Source organism: Vanessa atalanta, chromosome 29, assembly GCF_905147765.1.
Source record: "Vanessa atalanta chromosome 29, ilVanAtal1.2, whole genome shotgun sequence".
In the NCBI taxonomy this organism is placed as follows: domain Eukaryota; kingdom Metazoa; phylum Arthropoda; class Insecta; order Lepidoptera; family Nymphalidae; genus Vanessa; species Vanessa atalanta.
In genome coordinates, this window is record NC_061899.1 from 2770513 (window position 1) to 2785886 (window position 15374).

The 15374-nt window shown below is 37.0% G+C and overlaps 1 protein-coding gene across 1 annotated transcript; it reads left to right on the forward strand.

The window, feature by feature from the left end:
- Nucleotides 1-3840: 3840 nt before the first annotated feature.
- LOC125074948 (fatty acyl-CoA reductase wat-like) lies at nucleotides 3841-15374 on the forward strand. Its single transcript, XM_047686433.1, has 11 exons — nucleotides 3841-4025; nucleotides 4241-4331; nucleotides 4678-4800; nucleotides 5194-5318; nucleotides 5418-5576; nucleotides 6573-6682; nucleotides 10941-11008; nucleotides 11660-11855; nucleotides 12275-12455; nucleotides 13163-13420; nucleotides 15359-15374. Exons 1-11 carry the CDS (start codon nucleotides 3856-3858, stop codon nucleotides 15372-15374), a joined length of 1497 nt encoding a protein of 498 aa, XP_047542389.1. The 5' UTR covers nucleotides 3841-3855.

A 15374-nucleotide genomic window follows, 5' to 3' on the forward strand; every position in this document is an offset into this window, starting at 1 on the left:
CATTTAAGCAACCAAGCGATCAAAAGTAAGAGAGAAGCTGGTTTATATATTGTATACAGGGTTATTGGTATTTCAATGAATTCTCGTTAGGAGGTAAAGGGGGTGACTATTTGTGATAATTTTAACCCCCATATGCGAAAGCAAAAGCGAATCATTTTTGAGCTATCACGTTATTTAGATTTTTTTTTAAAAATATATCAATATTTTTTTATTTTTTCTCTGATTTATAAAAACGAATAAACACTGGATATTTGTCAATATTAAAACAATAACTATCGGGCTAAATTTAAAAATGCGAGATTGAAAACAATTTCTTTTTTATTTTGTTCCACAAAAATTCCTTGAAAACTTAAAAAAATAATAATCGTTATTAAACTTGTCCTGCAGATTATTTAATAAAAATAACCTATTTCGTAGCTCTCTAAAAATGTATTAAAACTAGGAACTCAAAGCAACGGAAATAAAATGACAACAAAGGACGCTGGTGGATATTAATACTCAAATATATACAAATTCGGACTAAAGGTCGCATTTTAATTCCCAGAAAATTCCCAGAAAATTAAATAAAAACAATACCCAATGCAAATAAAACTAATATGCAAATTTAAAATAAAATTTAGGAACGGCAACAGTTCAATAGCTAAGTTATAAAGACATTTTGGAATTTAGACTAACTAAAGTATGAGGGTATCAAATGTACCTGAGAATTAAAATATAACCTCAACCCAAACGTCAATGAATATAGTTATACGTATATTTTTGTCCCAGTGATTATGGGACGAAAACTACATTTATTTATAATTCCCACGAGTGAATAGATCGCAATGACCAAAGATAAATCTTGTATTGTATTGTCTTGTCTTGAATACTGTAACTTCGAAACCTACCTGTAAACCTGTAATGTTATGTATGTACGCAAAAACATAAATGATTTTCCCAGAAATTGTGACGTACATTCTATTAACACTAGGAAAAAGAATAAACTTGTTACTCCAAGTACCCGATTACACAGGGTTAGTAACTCTTTTTTGGGGCAATGTATACGTTTTTACAACAGGATCCCAGAAAACGTTCAAAATTATTCAATTATAAAATTCAAAAGAGTCGTTAAAGAGCGTTTGTGTGCTAAAGGATATTACAACACTAATGACTTTTTAGTTGACTGCACACCTTGGGAATGAAATGATCGCCTCCAGGCTGTTTCAAATAACTAAAATATAATTTTCATTGTACACGGAAAATGGTTAAAAAAAAAAAAATATCCCGCTGAGTTTCTTTCGCCGGTTCTTCTCAGGTCTGAGGTGCTAAATTCCGAACCGGTGGTAGATTTTTGACAATCAATAAGCAAGTGTATACACTTACTATATTGAATAAAGATTTTTGACTTTGACTTTTGACTTTGACTGATAGACCCCCGTAACTTTATATGTGACGTCATGACAGTGTTTTCTACTATAGCCCAGTAAATAAATAATTATATCAACTTTCTATAAACATTTCAACCCGTTTAAACAAGTTTTTACCACTGTTATTCAAAAAACATTCTTTTTTGTAAATAACTAATTTTGCACTAAACAAAAAAGGTTGAAGTTTTAATACAAGGTAAGTTATAATTAATTATACCTTCTGTCCAATTTTCAACTATCTAAAAATTTTTTTCACAAAGTTATAAACAAAAACGCTTTACACTCAACCCCCTAGCGTTCACCCCAGAGGGTTGAAAATTTTAATTTGTTATTATTTTAACGTCTCAAACCACATATCAAAAAATCATAATGATACTAATTACTTGACCTTCACGGGCTTTATCGACTGGCCTATAGTGCAAATCCCAGTTGTGAAAGTGAACAAATTTCAAATGTGATAAGTGTCTTACCATAACAAAGCCAAACGAATTTTCGATACTTCTCGGTCATTTGGATTTATGGAAACGACTAAGCAATAATAATTGGATTTATGTACGAACTAAAATTACTAATTTATGTATTGAATTTTTCAATCAAATAAATATTTATTTAAATATTATTGGAATAGGTATTTTCAATATTCAAAATGATTGTTTTGCATGTTGTAAAAGCACTAAACTAATTCCTAAGTTTAATAATATACAAAATAATGTAAGCGTAATCCATTCAGATTTTTTGTATAATTGAGTTGTCTTTGTATATTAAATCGCACCGTCATCCCTACCGATTTCCCTTATTTTCCCGATCAATTTCAATGGATCCACCTCTGAATGAATAACCTAATCCCAATCCAGCCATTCCCCTTAAGGTCAGTAAGACTTCCCAGAAACCAGAGAGCATTCCATCTCCTACTACAAGAAGAAATATATAAATATTAATAATGTTTATCTAATGTTTTCCTAAACTTTGAAGTTCAACCCCAAAATTAAGTCTACCCGGGGGAGATGTTATGCTAGTCCCTTGCACCCTTTATTGCTTACTCATGATTATCATGGTCTTAACGTCTCCATATCCTACCCAGTAGCTCGTGAGTCCTATTCCAACTTCCATATCCGACGGTTGTCTTAAGAAAATCTTTTAAAAAGTTATACTTTCTTTTAAAAAGTCGCAGTCCCTAAAATCTATAACAGTCGACAAGACATTAAAATAAAGACTGATGACGTCACAATATACAAAGATGGGGCTTGGAAGAATAATTCAGTGTTCTAAGATAATCGAATAGGAAACACATGGAAGGCATTAAAATACGAAGCTATCAAAACATGTACCTGATAATTAAGATATAACCTCAACCTAAACGTCAATGAATATAGTATATTAATAGCGTAAGCCAATTTTTGTCCCAGTGATTATGGGACGATAGCTATATTTAAGAAATTGGTTATGGTATTATATTGATGAATAAGTCTACGTTGTATAGAATATCTTCCAGGTGGCAATTGTGAGCTCACTCAGGCATATACATATCCGATTGTTGCCGGCTGCAGATTTTACGATTCATAATGATTTGATTTACTCTCATAGAATTCATCTGAGCTAGAGATATCTGGTACATATGTTAAATCGTCAGTCATGTTTGTTTTTTCTGTTTGACCACAAGTCTAATCGTTACAGAAGGATGTACTATGTATATTCAAGTATGCATCCTTCTTTATTCGGAACAGTTTCATGAAGATATGTCGTATGTGTGTGTGTGTAGAATAAACGATTGACTTTCAAATAATAACAGCATACTTTCATATTAAACATAGATAAGTACATTAATCGTCATTTTTGATGTTGATAAATAATACTTACGCTCAGCTCAAAACGTGAGAGATACTAAAGATTTTCTATCTCCATCGTCAGAAATATCTAATTGTGTGAAGTTTACTTAAAATATATAACGATAAGGTTTGTTTTCATGTTGCAAAAAAAAAAAAAATTGGTACCTACTTTGGACGTTTTGAACCATTCGTGATTTGTTTGTTAAAGTTCGTGCGGAGATAGTTTTGGACAAAATGGATGCTTTAAATATTGAGATGACTTTGGTTGTATAAAAATTATGGATCACTTCCAATGTTTTTACATTTTTAGTCTTAACTTTGTCGTTTTACTTTATAGGTACAAATAACCGTCTATCTTTGTAACGAGTATTTATTGTCATTTATTACAAATAGGTCATTTTTTTTTACATGTGTATATATTTTAAATTAATATACAAATATAAATAAAATAATGCATTGACACAACTATTTGAACTATGATGGACTGCTTATCAATGCTGATTCATATACCAAACTGTAGTTGATTGTAGAAGTCTTGCACTAATATAATACTATCATATTAGTGCAAGACTTAAGAATAAACAGTTGTGAATAGAGAATTCTATTTGAGAAGTTCAGAGAAAATGGATTCAACAATATCAATTGAAGAACAGGCATTAGAAAAAAGAAAAATCTTGAATGAAGCCATTTTAAGTGGCGATTCTCAAGTGCAGAAGTTTTATGATGACGCAGTCGTGTTCGTCACGGGTGGATCAGGCTTCATTGGCAAGCAGCTGATCGAGAAATTGATGCGGTATGTACCAAAGAAACGTTGTACTGCAAATTGCAATTGTGCTGCAAATTTAAATTAAACTAGTGGCCATCTCATCATTTTGGCAGCAGAGTCTACAGCTTTGTCATTAAACACCAGTTCACAGTTTTTATAATTCCATGTATCAGAAATAATTTCAAACCTTTGGTATCACTACCAAATGATGTCATTATCAGTTTATGTGTCTTTTGTTTTAGGTCAGCAAATATAAGAAAAATGTATATGTTGGTGCGTCCGAAGAAAGGAAAAAGTGTTGTAGAAAGAGTTAATCATGTTTTAAAGAACCCGGTATGATAAAATTTATTTATCTCCCTTTAATTCATCATGTTTTAACTACCTGTCGTGAAATTGATTAATTTCAGAATATTATATTTCGAAAAAGTCTCCTCTTCACACAAGCATCGCATTGCTTTAGGCATACACTATTCATTCCATTGCTTGTGAACTATCATACTATTGGGATATATTATGTTTCTTTGTCGCTTAATCCTGATATACTGATCTTCAATTCGGAAGCCAGCGATACTATAATTACGTATATTACTCCTCATCGAGCCACTTACCCTATCGAGGTACTGTATATCATGTTTATCAAACTTAAGAATTTAATCATATTTCAAAAAAACTTTTTCAGGTATTTACAATTCTGCGCAATGATAAGCCTAGTTTCGTGGACAAAATAGTGGGAATTGAAGGCGACGTCTCTGAGATTAATCTTGGAATTGATGAAAAGACATGGGCCATGCTCACCAATGAGGTACGATTAAATATAATGATGATTAGTTTGAGACAAAACAATTAGCTGAACAGATCATGGGTACCTTATAATTTTTTGCCTTTGGTAAGTTGACTGGCAGATGGGCCATCTGGAAAATAGTAAGTTGTCACCAACGCTAAGGTGTTATAAAACTTTCTAAAACATTGCGTGCCCATAAAATTTAAGCGTAAAAATAACATTTAATTTTTTAATATTTTTTTTTGTGCACATGTCTCTTTATTCACCACAGCTGAATATTGATTTGAGCCAATTTGCTAAAGCTGTTAAATCTTCTCTGTGACCACTTGAATGAATGAAGGGAATGAATGTAATAAAGAGATCAGTCACTTTTATTTTCAATATACAATATTAATTTAAGATTTGTTTTAACAGGTAAACGTGATAATTCATGCGGCTGCTACCGTCAATTTGGTTGAAACTATCAAAATGTCGACCTTGATAAACATCCGTGGGACAAGAGAGATGCTGAAGTTGGCTAAATCTTGCACGAACATTAAGTACGTAATGAGATGGATGAGACATCCTAGAAAAGTCAACAAAGTATTTACTCTTTTTAAAATCGTTCATTCCTTTTTTTAAATATGAATAATTAATAGGTCGATAGTTCACGTGTCTACAACCTACGCTAACGCTACGAAGAGTCGTGTCAAAGATGAGGTGAAAGAAGACTTCTACGACAGTCCAATTCTACCAGATGCGTTGATACAACTAGCAGAAAGTGTTCCTGAAGATACTTTAAACAGCATGATAGCACCGTGAGTTTTTTTTTATTAAGACTTTAGTATACCATAATTAAAACACCATAGCAGTTATAATTAATAACGCTGAGAGACAAATACAACAGACGCGACGTCTAAGTAATTGTTTTTACGTCTATAGACGTCTACTGCCCCAAAAAAGTAGAATCGTTTTTAAATTACTAAGTTAATATGCGTTAATTATTTTATATTTGGTCATATTAAGTTCAATTTATTTACTATGTTTTATACCGATCGACTGTCATTTGTCATTTGCAATATGTTTGAGTTTTGGAATAGTTCCTTCTCTTCTCTCAGTTATGTTATTACCGGCAAAGAAGACTTTTTAATAGAAATCAAAACTTCTTAGTCAAAGAACACAAAGATCAGTTTTCAAGCGCGCGCGCGGCATCTGTAGAATGTATTTGTTAAAAAATAATGTTATGAAATATATTTCATTTTTCAAAGTAAGTGATTGACATGCCATACTCTGGCTGAACCGGTGGTTCTAACAGGATGAATTTTTGTACGAGATTTTTTTTAGGACTGCACTGAGAGAGTATTTTCCGAAATTCATATCTCAAGGGACTACTTCGAAATATGTAAATAGGTATTTAGGTTTATGTTTAAAAGTAAAATAATGTTTTTACCGTGTTCTTGAAAATTAATCACCCAAGCGGGTTAAATTAGGTATGAAAGTTAATATGGGAAGTTCATGATTTTTTAAGTGAGAAATGTAAATAATACTGTACTGGCTTCTTTTATACGTTAGTGACGTATCTACTAGTTTAAATTTAATTTTTAGCGTAAAGCTTGTTTTAGTGGTCACTATGAAAATAACCCGAAAAAAAACAGAGTGAACCTGCCACCATTCACCATCCAGTAGGAAAGCTAGAGAAGTTCTAAGTCCTCTTCCAGGTGAAGGTTTCCTGGCAATGGAATTTTAAACCATAGTTGTTAAACATTACTTAAGGCTTGTATTTGTAATAATTTAAATGAAAGTTTTTTGTGTAGGCTTAACCAAGATTGGCCGAACAGTTACACCTTCACGAAAACCGTTACCGAAGATCTTATAAGGCGTCATGCAAGAGACCTGCCTATTTGTATCGTTCGACCTGCGATAGGTATGTATAATATACTAATAGATAAATTGGAAATTATTTTTAGTACTTTGGAATCAGCTTCAAGCCTTCTTTTCAAGTATGGTCCTTGTCAAACAATGGGAAATATAGAGGCTGCTTACGAGAGAGCTCCGTCCGAGAGAAATATAGAGCTCCGTCCGATATCACACGTTTTCGTTACGACGACGACCTCAGTTAGTTTATTAAACGTATACATACGTATATCGTTCTGACCGAGCTCAGTGCGTCATCTCCGTGTTTTGGACATTGTCCTTCCCCCTCACCTCCGCCTACCCTCCAAGACCTGTGATCCCCATACTACATGCGGAGCCGGGGAATGAGGAGGATTACCGGGACGCTGAAGCACACTTCGCTGCGGATGTAGCTGTGACTACTTACGTCGGCCAACTGCCACAAGCAGCAGAAATGTGTTCACTGCGCCGGTGAACACTTTGCGAGAGACTGCCCCCGGACAAAAGAAGACCGATCAACCTGTGCAAATTATGGCAAATCGCACACGGCAAAGGACCGCCGCTGCCCGATCTTTAAAAGAGAGGCGAGGAGAAGGGGCATCAACATCGCTCCGCCCCGCCCCGCAGAAAATAGGGCACAAAAGGGAGGTAGAGAGTAGAGTGCTCTCCCACTCCGTCCTAAACGAGTACCACGTGCGACCCCCTCCAGACCAAAGGCTTCAAATATTCCCAAGCCAATGGTACCGGACACAAAGGGGGTCCTAGCCTACAGCTATCGCCGAAACAGCCCCCACTTCTCTGGCTCCACAGGCGAACCAGCCAACGGAGAGGGGCCAACCCCTCCCTAAAAGGAAAAGGACGAGGAGAAAGAAGAAGGCAGCCAGACTAGCCCTCCCAGAACCCACGGCAGCGTCGACACCGCAGCCAAGATGCGAAGCAGGGGAAAAGACTGTCTGCATAATGGAGATAGCGCTTGCTATGTCACAGCAGACGCGCCCTACACTAACGAGGAGGGCACCAATAGAGACATGCCCTCAAATCACCGTACGGGACCCTTACACAACTAGTATCATCAGAGTCAGGGTCAGGAAGCGCTGACGGCCATCCTGGTCGCGTATACTCAGCGCCAGGATATTATACCGGCTATCTCTGCTGGAATTGCCGCACTAGCCTAGTTAAATTCCAGCTGAGTATTATCCAGGATATTATATATATCTACTGGAATCCAGGCGGCATCAGACGCCATATCCGAGAGCTAACTTTACTCGCCCAGTTGCAGAATGCTCATATTCTCATATTCTCCTGGGCTAGACTAAGCTCTCGAAACACATCAAGCTCCACATCCCGAACTTCTTCGTGTACCGGCGCGACGAAGTCTCCCCACGGGCCGCCCCATATAGGGGCAAGACAGCCCTGGTGCGGAGGGACATCGTACACGAAGAACTTGCGCACGCCCCCTACGTGAGTCTGCGAACGAAAGGGGTGCGTGTACATGCTGGTGAGACGGAGCTCCTACTGTATGCCGCTTACAAACCACCTGGATTGTCATTCTACAGCACCGATATCCACTCTTTAGCTCACAGCTGCCCACTTTGGTAGTGGGTGATGTGAATGCGAAGCACCACGCCTGGGTGCACCACGCTCGCATATCATCACCCCGCACGCAGCTGCTCGAGGACAGCGAAAGTCACGGCTATGGTGTACTGCGTCCAGGAGCGCTGACCTACATACCAGTAGCCGCCAGGTACCAGCCGGACGTTCTGAACATAGTGCTGCACAAAGGATTGGACTGCCCCATAGATGTTGAGGTTAATTACGACCTGGATACCCAGCATCTACCAATACTGGCCACGCTCACCCTTGAGAAGGAGTTCCGAGTGCTTCGTCACCCACGAACAAGGGTCGACTGGAGGCGCTTTACTTCTGAACTCACGAGGCTCGAGCTCACGGATCCGATATCCACACCTGCCGAAGTCGAAGGGCCTGCTTCATACATCACCGAGATGATTAAGGAGGCCAAAGAAGCAGCCACCGCACAAGGTGGAAGTACATCCAGCGGACATCGGAACCAGTTACTGAGCTCGCTCCGTGCCAAATTGCTTAGGAAGCGGGAGCTCCGCCGACTCTGGGCATGAACGCGCTGCCCGAAGGTGAAGCGTGACTTCAACAGACTTGCAGAAGAGGTGTCACGTGCGCTCGTGGCTCTCGATGATGACCACTGGGAGGTCACCATCGATCGAGCATCCGAGCATGACAAGACACTCTATCGCCTCTGCAAGGAACTGACCGGTCTGGACACACCTGTTTACCCGCTACTAGACAGAGCGGGTAACAGAAGATACTCGGCCAGTGACAAAGCAGAGATCATGGCTGAGTATCTGGACGTGCTGTTCACTCCGAACCCACCGGATGTGACCAACACCAATGTCGTCCAACATCACGTGGCGGTCCACGAGCAAGTGGATTCGTTTCTGTCGGCCCAGATCTCGCCACTCCAGGGAGACGATCTCATCTCCCTGTCTGAGCTGCGGAAGGCCGTCCTCCGACTGCCAAAGTAGAAGGCGCCAGGCCCAGATGGAATCACGAACGCCGCGTTGATACAGCTGCCTACCGAATGCCTCGATGCGTTCACGAGGACATTCAATGGGATACTCCAAACAGGACACTTCCCCGAGGCGTAGAAGAAGGGGAAGGTCATCGTCTTGCCCAAGCCGAGCAAAGATCGCCGGCTTCCATCAAGCTATCGGCCTATCACGCTACTCTCGCAAATAGCCAAGCTATTCGAGTGGCTCTGCTTCCGGAGTGGCTCGACAACGTCAACAAGACGGCCGCCCTGCTGATCGGAGCCAAAAGGCTGTTACGTCAGCTTACCTTACGAGGACAGGACGTGGAGTGGCAGACCTCAGTTTGTAACTTGGGGTGTTACATCGACCGGTCGTTGCACATGATTCCCATCGTTAATAGGGCGGTGAATCATACTGCGGCTCACTACTCAAGATTGGCCGAACCGATATACCTTCACGAAAACCATGTCATGCAAGAGACCTGCCTATTTGTATTCGAACTCTTTTTCTTTCGAACTGTATAGGCTACTTTACTTTTTACTTTTTTACTACAGAGTCTAGTTAGAATTGTAGGAGGATTGTGTCCACAGAAATATCGGAAATTATGATTTGGTGTGTCTTTATACTTGTAATTTTCAGTCATTTACCTAGAGAACCAGATTATATGGACGTCAATGGTTGATTGTGTCAAAAATTCAAACATACATCAGTTCTTTAGAAGAGATTAAACGCATTGCCATAATAATAGAAATACCTACCATCCGCTTTTTTTCAAACATCATTCAAATACCAAATACCAAAAGAACAAAAGAAAAATATCCGTTCTAGTGATCGGAAAGTATATCAAATCGGGAGCTAATAATCAACATTTATCATTGGTATTTGTTTTAAAACTATTTTAATTATACAAAATGTTAACAAAAAATTTTCTTTTATATTTCATATACAAAAATTCCAAACAAAAATCTGCAGTTTTATGTCGCCATTTTCATTACACAACATCTTAATTGTATTATACCAATGCATTTAAATAATTTCCAGTAAATGTAAGGGATCCCACAGGGGTCTATTTTTGATCTATTTTTTTCCTCACATACGTGGTTGTTTGATGTAGTATGCTAGTTTAAGTGCCAATAATTACCTAAATATTCACCATACCAAAGCTAAGATTTGTCAAAAGTAATGTATTTCTATTGATACAACGGAATTTCTTGATTTAACCTTAGATAGTAAACTACAATGAGGCCATCATATTAGTAAGTAGGACAGCTGACTTAGTTCACCGGCATTCTGAATATTGTTATTGCAAACAAATATTGACTGTTGCTTCCCAATATATATTTGTTAATGTTATGTATATTGCTAAATATATAAATGAATTTTCTAGATATAGTAATTTGCATACTATGAATACAACATAATCCCATTTTTTTTTACTGGAAGGTTAAAAAATCTCGATATAATGTGGAATGGAGTTTTGGGGGAACGTTATTATAATATTACAAGCTTTTCTTCTAGATAGATAACACGCCCTGGCAATGAAACGATCACCTCCAAGTCTATCTATACATCTATCTATCCAAGCATGTCTGGAAATACCCTTAGAGTTTGTTTCACAAAATGGTAGATAGAATTTCGACAGTCAATGAAAAATTTTAATGTTATTATTTTGAATAATGATATCTGAATTTGATTTTTAAGTTGTTATTGTGTTCATTTTTACAGTGATAGCCGCGTATGAGGAACCGATGCCTGGATGGGTTGATGAAAAAAACGCATTTGGACCAAGTGGGGTAAATGAAATTAACATCAGGTGTTAGAAAATATTTAACCACCAATAAAAAGAACGAGATTCTTAATTAGGATGTTTGTCTTTTTTTTTTGTTTGAAAAATTATATTCTGAATTCGTCCCATAAATATTACAAAAAACGGATGTTTAATTTTTTAGAAGTTCAACAAGTTAAAAAATTTTAATAGAGTACGTTGTCCATCTCAATTTTATCGGTCAATTTTGGAATGTGAATTGATAAGACCACGCATGTAAGGAACATTTTAAACCAGGTTACAGTACAGGTGGTTTGCTTGCTTTTCGAGGCATGAATGTAAGCAATAACAACTAATCTTCGGACTAAAAAATCTTTGAATAAAAATCCGATGGCTTTTCGGTACCTGATCCTGGGATTGAACTCACGACCTCGGAAAATTGCTTGCGAAAAATCATAGTTATCTACCGAACAAGTTCTGCATTAATTATATGTTTTGATTAATTTTTTGGTGCACCCCATCCCATTTTTTGGTGTTGTTTTAGTAGTTTTGATGAATTTGCAACTCTCACTCTCATCTTAGGTCCCAAATTAATTTATCCCATATCCGAAGCCAGATTAGATAAATCGTTTTATATACTTAAATAAATAAATAATAATGGAATCAAAATTATTTCTAGATGATACTTGGACCTTATATGGGTGTTACACACACATACATAGCAAATAATGAAATAAATGTTGAATTAGTACCCGTCGATTTAGTTAATAACGCTATAATAGCTGCTGCTTGGGAAACATATGAGAATTTCAAAAAAGGTGACAAGAAAATAAGTATATACGCAATTTCTGGCAAAAGAAATCCGATTAAGTGGGGTGAGTACTTCTTATTTATCTTTTACTAACTTGAAATCTTATAATTCAATCAATGTTATTTAGCAATATTTATATACAACTAGTTTTCGAACATGTGTCACGTGTGTTAAGTGCTTTTTCATTAACTTACTGGGGTAAGTAAATGAAATGGCTGATATGGGTTTCAGACTGTAGTGAATATCTGTGTCAAATTTAACTCAGATCAGTTCAGCAGTTCAGGCGTGATTGTGTGAAATACGTCCGTCCATCTAAACTTATCATTATAATATTAATTGGGATTTGTTGGAGTCATAAGCGATAAAATACGTAAAGGAAACTAAAAAGGACGCGGACGCAAAAATCTTGAGAAAAAAGAAAGAAATATATAAATAACATGTTTTCTTTCTTCTAAGAATAAAGTGTTTTTTTCCAATTTTAAGGACAATTGAGAGACGGAACGTACAGGGCACAATTCAAGTTTCCGGCAAAAGAGGCTATTTGGTACCGCTTTGCTGTTCAAGCTAGATGCAAATTTATATATGTCATTTTATCATGGCTGTTACATTATATACCGGCTCTGATAATTGACGGATGCTGCTTATTGATGGGAAAGAAACCAAGGTATGTGAAAACATTATGTATGATCTAATCCATACAACCCCATCTATTTTCGATATTCTGGCTAGAGTCGTATCTTGTCGGAGCTTATCGTTCTGCTTGGCTAACTCTAAGACCTGTTTAAGCACAAAGAGTCTCCTGGAGTATGCCCTGCGCTAAAAACCGTTATACTCGTAGTCTCCGCCTCCAGCCGCAGCGCGCGTGGTGAGGTCAACTCTGGTTTAGCTGCTTAAGGTGTCTTAGTCGCTGTTGACACAGATGTGGCGGAGGCTTCAGCTCGATGGTAGCATTCTTAACCTCCCAATCTAGACCAGAGTAAAACTTGATATCGCCTGGACTACTTGCGGCTTGAACTCCGGAGCGGTTTTGGTGATCAAGGACAAGAAATCGTTGTTAGTGATATTTCTTACTGCCTCAGCGCCCTTCACCTTAAGCCCAAGATAAGTCAGTTCCACGTCCCTTCGAAGTAAGTTTTCCACGACGTTGAGTTGTCCTTCACCATAGCTCGCAACTCTACCTCGATCTCGAAGTCGAGTCAAAAATGCCGTGGACTCCGGCGAAAAAAAAAACACCTAATTTTTAAAACTAGCAGATCGAAGCCTAGGTTTGTTTATCACAAAAAGGGAACCAGTGCCATAAATGTGCTCCTGGCGTGAATCGAATTTATAAACCAAACTACTATCTCCAAATTATAAAAATATCTCTTACAGATTACTCAAGACATACAAATTAGCTGACACTCTCTTCTCAGTTTTTAATTATTACACTACCAACGACTGGGTGTTTTGTGACGCAAACACTTTCTCACTTTACAACAAATTGTCGGACACAGACAAACTCTTATATAACTGCGATATGGCGTCTGTAGATATAGTAAAAATGGTCTTTCTGTGGTGCTATGGGGTTATGAAATATATCGCCAAGGAAGAAATCGGTAATATAGAGTACGCGACGAAAAAACAGTTTTGGTTCAAGATAGCTCATTATACAATTTTTCCTTTATATATTTACTCATTGTACAAAATAGTATATATATCCTTTGCTTTTATGTACCATATCTTGACTATGTTATATCTATATTTTTAATATCCACAGAAATTATAGAGAATTTAAGGTAATATTATATAAACTATTATTTTGAACACATGTAATAAATTTCGCGCTAAAAATAACTGGATTTCAATAAATTATTTTGATTTAATTTGAATGTTTTAATTTAATGTATTAACATAAAAATTAATTGTAGACTTAAAGGTTTTTTCCATAGATTCGTGGTAAACGCATTTCAAATTTACTTATAAAAATTGAATTCATTTAGAATATTATATTACAACAACTAGTTTACCTGGTTGGTAAATTAAAAAAAAAGTACTCAGTTCCTGTAATGAGACTCATCTCCGCATCATTCGCGGTTAGAAAAGTTAGAAAACTAGCTGATGTTGATACTGCTCGATTAGTATACTTTGGTTACTTCCATAGCATTATGTCATGGTCAATTAGTATACTTTGGTTACTTCCATAGCATTATGTCATGGTCAATTAGTATACTTTGGTTACTTCCATAGCATTATGTCATGGTCAATTAGTATACTTTGGTTACTTCCATAGCATTATATCATGACATTCTACCTTGAGGTAACTTTGGGAAATCCTGTTCATACTGCAAAAATGAGTTGTTAGGTCTATTTATAATCTTGAACCTCCAAGAACTACAGTGCTGCGTCACTAAATAACTGACGCAGCACTGTATTCTAGACATATATTTCATGTGTCTAGCTTACTTGTAGTTCTTCCTGATAATAAAATAACACTTGCTTGCTTGTCGGATCGGAATGTATTTAAAAATGTGTCAGTATATATACAGAAACTAAATAAAGAATTAACCAATAAGATAATTATAAAAACAATGCATATTTACAGTTTGATTGTCCAAAGATAACGCTTACATTTCTATCAATGGAAACTGATAAAAATTTACATTCTGCTTTTTTTTTATGGCATTGGTTGGCGGACGAGCATATGGGCCACCTGATGGTAAGTGGTCACCACAGCCCATAGACAAAGGCGCTGTAAGAAATATTAACCATTCCTTACATCCCTGGGAACCTTGGGAACTAAGATGTTATGTCCCTTGTGCCTGTGATTACACTGGCTCACTCACCCTTCTAACCGGAACACAACAATACAGTGTACTGTTATTAGGCGGTAGAATATCTGATGAGTGGGTGGTACCTACCCAGACGGGCTTGCACAAAGCCCTACCACCAAGTGAAAACTAATTGAAAGTCATACATTAAAGTTGATAATATTTTAGAAATTAAATGACAAATTTAATATTTTTCTACCAATAACGAAGGCTCAGTATTATAGTATGGTATTGTAAGAGCGCGACGGGTGACCGCCTTATACGCTTGCCCTTTCTCGCACGATATATAAAAATGCAGTATTTACTCGTAGTTTGACTCAGTCGGAGCGCGTCTCTTGACGTCGACGGTCTATGTTATTATAAATCCTACAACCTCATCATGGTGGTAGCAGAGTTATCCAGAAATCAATGATCAAGCTTGGCATACCACAGGAATGCTTGGATATAATAATGGTTTCAATGTCGAAAAACTCTCCAAATTATTATAGCAGATCAATTAAATCTTGGTGGTTCTTTTGCAAAAATAATAATCTCGATGTTTATGAATACAGCTTTGAAAAATCAATATATTTTTAGTTATAGTACTCTGAATACATACAGACCTTAACTTTATCGATTATTGTAGGCAAGGAATTTACATTAAGTGTAAATGAGGCACCCAAATCCTAAATATAGATCAACGTGGGACTTGTCCCCGAATTCTAAATAAAGATCAACTTGGTATTTATCTCGTTCGTTAATAACGTTTGTACTCTTTTAGCTATTGCTTCGGCTGA